This window comes from Pinus tabuliformis, chromosome 2_2, assembly GCF_031772625.1.
Source record: "Pinus tabuliformis cultivar Carrire ecotype Pingquan chromosome 2_2, CPIR1, whole genome shotgun sequence".
NCBI classification, from domain to species: Eukaryota; Viridiplantae; Streptophyta; class Pinopsida; order Pinales; family Pinaceae; genus Pinus; species Pinus tabuliformis.
In genome coordinates this window covers 463,019,291-463,031,640 of record NC_142300.1, presented here as the reverse complement: position 1 = coordinate 463,031,640, position 12,350 = coordinate 463,019,291, and the positions used below count along the sequence as shown (strand labels likewise).

General features: G+C 38.9%; 1 protein-coding gene across 1 annotated transcript; it reads right to left on the bottom strand.

The window, feature by feature from the left end:
• Positions 1-10,665: 10,665 nt before the first annotated feature.
• On the bottom strand, positions 10,666-11,397 carry LOC149193300 (uncharacterized). The gene has a single exon (XM_089407279.1). It carries the CDS (start codon positions 11,395-11,397, stop codon positions 10,666-10,668), a length of 732 nt encoding a protein of 243 aa, XP_089263405.1.
• Positions 11,398-12,350: the final 953 nt, after the last annotated feature.

The following is a 12,350-nucleotide window of genomic DNA, read 5'->3' as shown; positions in this document are numbered from 1 at the left end:
AGAAACACTAAGCATCAGTGTTCCTCTGTTCGCAAGACTTAAGGGAATAACATTCTTCCAAATCCAAGGCAACCAAAACAAGTAATTTAAGTGTAGAATGTGAAATAGTAAATCTAAGATCTATTTGGCAAATGACTTTAAATCGAAATGAAAATCTATGAATTTTGAACAAAACACACCTCCTAAAATATACGATGATTACAATACTTGGTTCCACGTTGTGGTGGCCCTTGCCACTTCCCGGAGAAAGTCTAAACTATATCAATGCCTTAAGAACCAAAAATCATAACACTTACATGAATTTATATGTTGAAATCATAATTATATATTAAAGTTTAGAATAACATAATTTCAAATAAGAAACACACCATAGCCTCCAATATCTCCTAAGCATATAATCTCTTACAACAAAACTATCTTATGATACTTCCAGCTCTCCCAAGTACAAAAGACATCAGGCTTTATATAGAGTTCAACCAATGGAAAATAGATGTAACAAGTTGGAGAAATAGTTACAACAAATTACTAAGTAGAGTAAAGAATTGATCAGAGCTACGTAGAGTAGAAGAACAGGTCGAAGTTAATCCAAATGAAAATATTCTATAGGGTGTAGCCAATTGTCCCAAGGGTGGTCTTCAATGTGGCTAGTTACCAAAATCGTCCAACCCAATTTTTCTGTACTTAACCCAGAATTTCGACACTCATTATGTACTTAATACTCCCCTGACCATAACTTCTTCGTGATGATGAATTTTTCCAAAAAGTTTCTAGATTACCTAAATGAGGGTATTATAAAAAGAACCCACATCTCAGAATCTTGATATTCTTCCCCATTTGATCACAAATTTTAGATTTTCACCTACAGGAATTATGCATTATGTACTACATTTTGTACTTAGTCATGTAGCATTTTGTTGTATAAATAATTTCAGCAATGGATCCATGTGGTAAATGAACTTCGCACAAACATATTTTGAAAATGTTGGAAAAAACATCTCTAATCATATAAAAGTCAAGAAAAATAATGATAATCAACCACGAAGTGGAAGATGTGAATTGGCGGAAAGTTATGAAATTATGGTAAGAAATGAGCTAAAAATATAGGAAATTCTGGTTATGATTGGTGATATTGTACAGTGGAAAAATGGGCATATTTTAGCCCCAACATTTCTCCTCTCATCATTCATAACATTTAAATAGACTACATAGGAAGCATCAACAATAAATGACTGGAGCGAAACTCAACTCAATTGAACTAAATTTGAACTGACTATGACACCTAACAAACAATGCAATTAAATATGATGATACCTACCAAACAATGATATTAATATCTCAATTCCCCCTCCTAATCTCAAATGTTACAAGTAGTGGCACTTACAATGCCTAGTCTCTCTCTTCGAACTTTAAATACATTTTTTCCCAAATTCTTTGTGAACGTATATGCATGTTGATCTTTTGAACCACAAAAAGTAAGTAATATGTCTCCATCATCGAGAAGCTCACGGATGAAATGAAAACGTGTGTCCATGTGCTTTCTCTTTTTGTGAAAGACGTGATTTTTTTATAAAGAAATTGCAATATTGTTATCACAGTAAACTATAGTTGGCTCCTTCTAAACATTTAAAAGATTTGCTAATAGTCTTTTGAGCCACACTGCTTGACAAGTTGCTGAAGTGGTAGCTACATATTCTACCTTTGTTGACGATATTGAAAATTTTGTTTGTTTCTTGGATGCCCATGAAATCAGATTGGTTCCAAGATGAAAATCATACCCTGAGGTGCTTTTGTGATCATCTAAATTGCCTGCATAATCGTTGTTTGTATAACCTGAAAGTGAGTTATCTTCAAAATGTGTGTAGAGAAAACAATAGTCTAGGGTCCCTTCAATATATCTTAATATCCTTTTTGCAACCTTCAAGTGAGAAATCTTGGGTGACTACATAAACCTAGAGAGAAAACTAACTGCAAACATGATTTTAGGTCTAGTTGCGGTGAGATATAATAGAATACCAACTAAACTTTTATCCAATGTGGAATCAAATGGTGGTGCTACATCTTGTATGCTCAAACTTAGTGCCTTGAGAAAATGGTGTATCATCTGGTTTGAAATTGGTCATTCTAAACTTTCAGAGAATGTCAATGGCATACTTTTATTAACCAGCAAAAATTGCATTAGCAGATTGTTGAATTTCGATGCCTAAGAAGTATTTCATGAACCTTATATCAGTCATATCAAACTTCATTTTCATTTCTTCCTTGAAGTCTTCTAACATCATATTTTGTGTATAAAGAAGATCATCAACGTAAAGGCATACATTGATAATTTTACCTTCATGAGTTTTCGTATACAACGTTGGCTCATGGCTTGATCTAGGTGGATATTGGTGGTCACCCACCTATTCCACTTGGATCCCCACCATTGTTTCTTTTCAGTTTCCTTAATTGTAGCACAACTTGCTATTTTTGGCAGTTTTTCGGGTCCTAAACTTCTGGAGTTGTTTTGAGCGACTAAAATACGTTTTGAGATAAAACAAAGGGACCGGAAATGTGCCAAAAAATCTACCAACTTATTTTTGGCCCCCTCTTCACGATCTTCGAAACGAGGTATTATGATAGCCAAACACAGATCGTATGCCAAAGTTACAACCCTGGGAAGTTGACATTCCAACTTACCTAATGGAGCCCATAAGCTTTTGGTGCTTCATTTCCTAGGGTTAGGTTTTTGGATGTTTAGGGTTTCTCATTATTTATCAATGATAAAAAGGCCATCCAGCCTCATTGTAACATAGTTCAGAGGCATGTAGCAGCCACATCTCCTCTCAGAGATAAGCTACCATCGTCGGAGCTAGGTTATTTCCATAATGTATGTAAGCATATTTCAGTTATTTAATATTAATGAAATGAAGTTTTATTTATGTTGCATCTCGATGTCTATGTGTTCATATCTATATTTTGTTGTGTTCCAGTATAAGTCTGAATTAGTGGTATCAGAGCAGTTTTCTCTTTCTCTATTTTTCTTTGCATGTCCCCAACAAGGTCAGGGTTAAAGGAGTTAGGGCTTGAACTAGTTTAACCTTTGCAAGACCAACCTCACAAACCCTGACGACCTCCCATGGTAGAAGAAAAGAAAGATGAGGGAGCAGGAGATCATGTCAAAATATTTCTCGAGGAAGATTTCGAGTGGCAGAGGAACACGATGATGGATAAATTTGTCTATATCCTTTGGTGGGCTACCCACAGGCGACGCATCTTCATCTAGTAGCCACTCTAGAGGTGCCACTCCCTTTAAGGTACAAGTCAACTTTGACATTCCCATATTTGAAGGCCAGATAGATGCAGACACCGTAGATAGATGGTTAAATATTTTGGAAGGATATTTTCAGTTCACAACTTTTCACATTGGGAAAAGATTACTTTTGCACTCCTCAAAGTCACCCCCAATGTCAAGGACTAGTGAGAAACCTAATGCGAACTAAAGGACGAGAGGGAATCCTAACTGTTTTCAGCCACGCCCACTTGAAATTATTTCCGAGACGTTATCAAGGAATAATAATACCATATCAGGAGCTATGAAGATAATATAAAGTGGACCACGCTCCGGTAGGGAAGGGACCAAGACGTGTTGGAGTTCACAAATATTTTTCATACCCTTCGCATCAAGTTGGGTATCAAGGATTATGAGCGGCATTTGGTACTCAAGTACCACGACTATCTACGCAAGTACATCCAAGATGAGATGGAGTTCCTGTACATCTCCTCACTTGGCATCACCTATCAATATGCTTTCAATATCGAGAAATTTAAACAGATGAAGCAAAACTTTGGATCTAGGAATCCAAAACAAGGGAAAGGTGCCCCCAAACCAAAAAAACAAAGAAAAAATCCAAGGCAAGGCGACCCAGGATAACTCACTGAAGTTGTAAGCAAACATTAGGGGAATTTTGAGGTCTAAAATGGGCCTCCTAAGAAAAATGTATAACCAAAATAAACTTTATAAGAACCAATAGGATTCAAGATGATGATGTCAACCATGGGGGACGATTCACCCTTTTTGGAGTAAAAAAGTAAAAATAATAAAATAATAAAACTACCTTTTCAACTCGTATTTCAACTTATCTCCCTAAGGTTTTACTCAAATTTCAAGTGAGAGTATTCGTTGGATGAAAAAATTAATTTCTTATCCAAAGAGTACCCATGTTACATACTTTCGATGGACCCTGCTACACGAAAAATGAGAAATACAAGAGAAAATGTGATTGTAATCACATTTTTCATGTATTTCTCCTTTTTCGTGTAGCAAGGTCCATCAAAAGTATGAAACATGTGTAATAATTGGATGAGGAATCAAATTATGCATCAAATGGGTGTTTCCGCTCGAAATTTGAGTAAACCAGTAGGGAGATAAGTTGAAAATACGAGTTGAAAAAATAGTTTTTCTTTTTTCCCTCTAAAATTTGATGATGTAATCTAATCTTATTTTATTATTTCCACTATTATTTTATAATTTCTTTAGGAGGCCCATTTTAGACCTCAAAACTCCCCTAATGGAACAACACCATGAAGACAAAGAAGGACACAGGGAAATGATGTGAGTTCCATAAGATCCCCACTCACAACACAAGTGAGTGTTGAGCCAAGCAGTCACTTGTGGTCGTGCTGAAAGCTTTCGAATCAGATGCATGTTCTGACTCTGAGTCAGAACCCAAAGGGGAACGACAAAGGGAAGCATATTATTTCTATGGAGCCTAGTGCCTCTGTTGCCACTACCAAGCTCTAGAATATTGATCCTAAAGATCCATTGGATGGGGAGCGGCTCTTCCACTCACAGATTTGGGTGAAGGGTTCCCCGCAAAAGTTCATTATCGATAGTGGAATCCAAAAGAACCTCATTTCAGCAAATTTCATAAGGCGATTTGGCCTACTGACCACACCACACTCGCAACCATACACAATGGGGTGGCTTCAACAAATATGAGATATTCGTATCAACCAATAATGTCGCCTTCCCTACAACATCAAGCCCTTCACATATGAAGTACTATGTTATGTTGATCCTCTTGAATTTTGTGATGTATTATTAGGAAAACCATACTTTTGGAAGCGTCATATTGTGTATGAGTCTATGTCTCACACTGTTATTATTTCTTTGGTCAATAAGTTATAGAGGATACTAGAGGTAGCACTGCCTATCGCCATCTCTTCAATCTCTGTGAAACAATGCAGTAAGATCATTTCTCAGACCGAAAAAAATTCTTCCTAATGATTCACTCTCAGGCAAGAAGAAGGTTGTGGCCCCATTTGCGACCTCCAGACAAGACAACAACATATGGACAAAGTCATGGAGGAGTATAGGGATATCTTCACCTCACCCAAACGGTACCCCTACAGTGTCAGGTCAAGCACTCCATCGATCTTACCCCAGTCACGCTGCTACCCAACGGACCAACTTATCAACACTTCGTTATGGTGAATGATGAAATCAAGAGGTAGATTCAAGAGTTGTTGCATAAATGGCACATCAGGCTGAGTTCATCACCCTGTGGGAGCCTGATCATGTTGGTACAGAAGAAGGACAAAACCTGGAGACTCTATATTGACTATCGGGTGTTGAATAAGATCATTTTCTGGAATAAGTATCCAATCCCGTGGATTGATGACCTTCTAGACCAAATCAAGGGGGCCAAATATTTCAGCAAGATTGACTTGAAGTATGATTATCACTAGGTACCAATCAAACCCTCCAATGTGTGGAAGACTACCTTCAAATCCAAGGAGGGGCTTTTTGAATGGCTGGTCATGCCTTTTGGGTTAATGAATGCCCCTGCAACCTTCATGAGCCTAATGGACGATATCTTGCGGCCCTTCACAAATGCATTTTTTGTAGTGTATTTAGACAACATCCTGATCTTCAGCCAGAGTTTGGAAGAGCACCTCCACCATATTCAACAAGTCCTCCGAACCCTATGAAAACACAAATTGTGTGCCAATATAGAGAAATGCACTTTTGGTATGACCCAGGTTCAATATATGGGGTACAACATTGATGAGAGGGGTGTGCATGTGGACCTAGCAAAGATACAAGTTATTCAGGATTTGCCAACCCAAACCACTCTAACATAGCTCTGTAGTTTTTTGGGTCCCACCAATTTCTACTACACGTTCATGTTAGGGTTCTCTAATATCACTTGGCCTTTAAGTCAAGTCACCAAGGGTGTAGCGAAAGAAATTTTATTTTGGTCTGAATCCCAATAGAAGGCAGTTGTCGAGTTGAAGCATCATCTCTACTCTGCACTAGTGCTCACATTACTAGACCTACAACAACCATTTCAGATTGAAAAAGATGCCTCTGACTATGTTATTGGCGTCTATATTACTCAGAAGTGGCATCCAATGGCATATCACAATGACACTTTTAGATACAGTTCGAAAGTATCCCACCTATGACAAAGAGATGTATTCCATTGTGCGAGCTTGACGACAATAGAAGCATTACATTCTAGGGAAGGAAGTGGTCATCCACATAGACCATTGACCCGTGCAATTCATACAAACATAAGGAAAGTTGTAGAACAATCGCCATCAAAAATGGCACACATACCTGCAACAATTCCATTTGAACATTAAGTACAAGAATGGTAGCATAAATAATGTTTTATACTACCTCAACTGACCATCGGTCATGGTGCTGACCACTGTGCTTGACTCTTGTAGACATGAGACTTCAGGGTGGCCACATATTTACAAGAGCAATCCAGAATTTGGCAACACATACCCGATGCTCCAGGAAGGCAAGAAATTTCATGTTTTTAACCTCCAGGGTGCACCATTATGCCACCTAAGAAACCTTTGTGTTCCTTCAAGTAAGCGTGTTAAGATGATTTGGGAGGTGCACTATAGTTGGGTCCCTGGACAATTTAGAGAAGAGAAAATAATGACAGTACTGCATAAGTATTTTAATTGGCCGAACCTTTGATAGGATATTGGGAAGTACATAAGATCCTACACTACCTATGCGATTTCGAAACCAACCATCAAGAACCAAGGCCTATATACTCTTCTCCATCTTCTTAGTTAGTGTTGGGAATCCATCTCGATGGATTACATGTCAGGCCTTCCTTCTGCTAAGCATGGCAACGATTACGTTTTCATGGTCATGGACAGATTCTCTAAGATGGCCATTCTGGTGGCCTGCAAGAAAAGTATCACAACAAAAGCCACTACTAACCTCTTCTTTGAACGAGTGTGGGTAGACTTTGGGATCCCACAGTCCATTATCTCAAATCAGGAGAGCAAGTTCATAAGTACATTTTGGTTAAGCCTCTAGTCGATGCTAGATACCAAACTCACTAAGTCCACGACCTTCCACGCCAAAACTAATGGCCAAACCAAGGTCGTCAATAGGATGATCATCAACATTATGCGCATGTACAACTTGAAGAATCCACACCCATGGTATGAAAGCCTACCCTATATCCATCATAGTTACAACAGATCTCTCCACAACTCAACTGGCCATAGCCCATTTAGGTGAGTTTTGGATTCCAACCACTTGTCCCATTGATTTGGCCATACCATTTGCAACTACTCAGGTACATTCGAATCATGTCTAGGTCGAAGCTGAGTGCTAACAACTTCATTGAGCGCATTCAGCACATTCGCCAACAGGTCCATGACATATTAGACAGAGCCAATTCTATTTACAAGCAGTGTCATGATCAACATCGGGTGACACACAGTTTCCAGGTGGGCGACAAAGTTTGGTTACATTTGTAGAAGAAGCATCTCGCTTGGGCCCACCGCAAGCTTCATTTGCTCCGATATGGGCCTTACACCATCACTAAGGTTATGGGAGACAATTATTTTGAGCTCAATATTCCCCCATTACTTGGCCTGCACCCAGTGTTCAATGTGGACTGCCTTTAGCCATACTTTCCACCATTACTAGGCACATCAGACATTACAGAACAACTCATACCAACAGTGCTAAACCCAGACTGCATGGAAGAAGCCACAACTAATCAGATCATGAACACATAGATCAAGAACACTCGCCAATAGAAGATCCAATTGTATCAGGTTGTCAAATCTAGCCAAATCTTGCACCAAGACAAATGTCTCACGAGGGACCAAGTTCAGTAGAAGTTTCCCCATCTCATGGAGACACTCAACGCAATGGGGACCACAACTTCCTAATGGGGGAAGACTGATCCAAGTGGATATTGGTGGCCACCCACCTATTGCACTTGGACCTACACTATTGTTTCTTTTCATTTTCCTTAACTGTAGCACAACTTACTATTTTTGGCAATTTTTGGGTCCTAAAATTTTGGAGCCGTTTTGAGGGACTAAAATATGTTCTTGGGAAAATGGAAGACAAGAAAAGTGTTAAACCAATTTAATGGTTTTTTTTTGGCATCCTCTTTGATATCTTCGAAACAATGTATTATGACAGCCAAAGGAAGATTGTATACCAAAGTTACAACGCCAGGAAGTTGGGGTTTCAACTTACTCCAACGGGGCCTAGAAGCTTTTGACGCTTCATCTCTTAGGGTTATCTTTTTGGATGTTTAGGGCTTCTCATTTTGTCTAAATGAGTAAAAATGCCACCAAGCCTCATTATAACTTAGTTCAAAGGCATGTAGCCAACACATCTCTTCTCAAAGATAAAATACCCATGTAGAACCATTAAAAAATCCCATGTAGAACCATTAAATATTAGGAAGAAAACCTTAACTTCAACACAAACTACAAAGTCTTTTGGGAGAATGGAGAAACATGGATGTAACCTATAAATGGTTTCCCTAAATACCTTTCTTCATGTTTTATGCATATCCCACGAAATAGGCTAGAGCGAGGCTTTGTTAAGGCTTCTCAACTCTAAGCTTAAACCCAATAAGATAAGATTTGGTATTCTTATCAATGGTTGGCATAAATAAGGAAAGGCCCTATAGGGCTTTCAATGTCTTGAAATGTATGGGTGTTGTGCAATATTTAGATGTCATAGCATACAATACCCTTTTTGATGCATTGTGCAAGGGTAATGAATTTGGTTTAGAGATTTCGATTTTGAAAAAAATGGCTAAAAATAGGTGTGGTTGTGATGTTTCTACTTATAACATATTGAATTATAGGTTTTGAAAGGGAAAGAATCTTGAAATCACAACTACAAATTTTCATAGTGATACCCATAGAAACACAATATTTGTGAGGATTTTGATAATGAAAGAGGAACTTTCCAAAGGAATTCATAACCAAGTGTACTAGGAGTCAAGATTTTGCTGCAGAAGAAAACAAATAATAATGACGTAAAACAGTGCCCAAGCGCCATACCTAAAATAAGTACTTTTGTCGCCACCCCTATTCCTTCTCTTGTACATTTTAAACTCGAAGTGAAGTCTAGTATGTTAAACCCCCATCTTCGTAAAATATCTTAGAAGCAAATCTTCCACACTCCTTTGGCGTTGAAACAATCATTCAAGATCTCATGCTCCACTGCCTGCATCACTAAATGTGCAATTCATGAGCCCAACCCACTGAGCTTGAACTGCTAATGTGGTGGCTTCGGAAGTGGCTAGGTGATAGATGTATGGGGCATCTAGGGTATCGGGTGCCTCTAAAGTAACAGGTGTGGAAGCCGCCAAAGATAAATGCCACAACCTCCTAGTTGTTGGCCATAACGACATGATCAGGGGCGAATAATGCATGCATTCATTAATTCACAAAGATCAAACAATGGCGATTACAAAAGCCGTGAGAATCGATCTCAGTTATGCTAGAACCTCTTGGTTTTTGGAGCTAGTGGCATGATAAGGGGCAATCCTCCAAGATACAGTCTTCGAGCGGCATCGGCAGTTTGGTGGCGCCAATGGTGGAAAATGTGAGTGAAATCCCCCAACTGCAATGCTAACTTAGCAGTTTTCCCATTTGGTATATAGAAATAATTGGCTTGCTAGCTCACTCGTGAATTCCCTCACACCCTGTTCAGACTTTAAAACATTTTCTCGCTTCAATAGCTTACATGTCAATTCATTTAACCATCATTTTTGAATTACTAAGCTCCACCCTATTATAATTAATTTATTTCTCCAAAATGTTTGCTAACTATGAAAGTACAATTATGAAAACGAAAACATTTTGGTTGTACATGTTGGGAAAAAACACTTAATACACTTATAAATAAATTCAAATAATAATAAAAACAATCCACAGTATGCCCAAATTGTGAAATTTTGTGATAAAAAACAATTCGCAAAGTAAAACTCCAATCCTTAATACCATGTGTATAGCACCATGCCCGTAGCACGTATAATAATGTAATTGTAATGTTAAAATACAAACATTATGCTATAAGAATGAAGCATCCACGTTGAACAGCAGGATTTTACGCTCGGAAGATTATTGGATGGAGAAGCGCAAGGGAATTTCAAACGATATTAAAACATATGTAAGCAAGGCCGTCAATTATGGTTTCCATTTCTTGCTTGTCTCTGCAATTGCCACCTTAAAAACATCAAAATCCAACGCCTGTAATCCGCGTATATGACCTATTAATTTGTATTTTTGCTACTACTATAATTCCATGCGTTGATCACGAGACAGAAATCTGAAGGAATGTCACAGTCGTTCATGTCTCTGAGGGAATCGACTTGCTGCATCATGGACTTAACAATGAACAAACCATGATGTCCCAGGATTAAACAGCCAGTCATGCACATCCCATAAGATTTGAAAAGGAACTCCTCCTACATAGATGGTACCGTTGCCCCTGAATTTCCAGAGTAAATGCTTCACTTCCACAGCCACCTCCCTATCGACCCTGATAACAAGAGCCGGATCGCCGGTTCGTTCGGTTTGGCACTCAATCAATACTTCATGTGACCGCTTCCCATCACCAAACCGAGCCATGGTAGCAAAACTTTCCTTGCCGAGGACGTGTTCCTCTCTCGACACCAGAACCGCGTCAGGAGAGCACCTGGACTTGGTCTTGATGTATGCCTCCTCTTCCATATCGCCCAATAATAAAACCATCTCCTCGTTGCACACAACGGCAACGTAATACCCTCGTTCAGGCTCAGGCCCTGACAAGAACTTCACAGATTCCAAGTTCCAGAATACTTTGACTCTGTTTCCATCGATAATATCGGAACGCTTCCATGATCCCTGCTTTTTCCAGAATTTCCAGGGTTTCATCTCCACTTTACAGACGGATCTATTCGCCTGTGATTCTCCAATAGCGATGCACATCCCCCGAATCATCACATTCTTGTACCAGGTAACGGTTATAACAGTGTGGCCTCTGCCCCCACATTTTGTCTCGTAGGTCGATGACACCAGATTCTCCGAGCTATTGCCTTTACTCTCGCTGGAGAAGCAAGAGGGCACTTCACCTCGCATTCTTTTCTTTCTGGGTCGGAAATCTTGGTACGTGTTGCTTTGGCGATTTTATACAGTAAAGTCGATCCAGAAAATGCGTCCGAGAATCGAACCTGGACTGATTGTGCAAAGCACAGCCAACAAACCAACCACAATATTATTGAACTATATTGGATCCCTCGTCATCCTCATGGCCTTAATGACTAAAAGCATAATGGGCCATTGTTCGAAAAAGTGATGAGATCCCCCCCGGCAAATCGAATCTAAAGGGCTCCTACTTCCAACCAAAGTCTATAACACAGCAAAATGAATATTCTCCTAAGAAGTTGCAAGAGGAGAAATGCATATAGAGATATCTGCCAAATATCTCTCTAGCGCGATCATGATATATATGCATATTGAACCATATTGCTCATTTGTTTCTTCAATGGTCGCCGTAGACTGTTCAACTCTACGCTGGCTAACGAAGACAAAAGAGCACATTCTAAAATTCATCGTTGGCGACGTCCTCGCTGTCAAAAGCCCGCATTATAAAAGACAAATTCATTGCAGTATTGAACAAGAAAAAAGGATCTTCGAGATTGGGTAGCGTTAATGTAAAGCCGAATCTCAAGTGTGGAGTCTGGACCACGTCAAAGGTAGTGATCACCGAGCTAGTTTGAAAGAATACGCTTATTCGTTTAGTTTGAAGGAATACTCTCACCTAACCTAAACGTTTGGTGTTGAATCTATTGACTTGGTACAGATTCAAATTCAATTCTAGTGTGAGCGAGAGTGCAACTAGATTGGCCTGTATTTCCATGGAGTTCGAGATTTTCCTCGTAATACCTTTTGAAGGTCTGAAGGTAATAAAGAATAAGTACTATGAAGCGATGGATACTTCTACGATATATATTATTAAGTGATTTGTCAAAATTATCGAATGTATTATCAAAATATAGTTTAGATTGCAATGATCAAGTAGAAATAAAAAT

Coding starts and splice junctions, on each gene's coding strand:
- LOC149193300 (XM_089407279.1), bottom strand. CDS start 11,397: ATGCGAGGTGAAGTGCCCTCTTGCTTCTCCAGCGAGAGTAAAGGCAAT.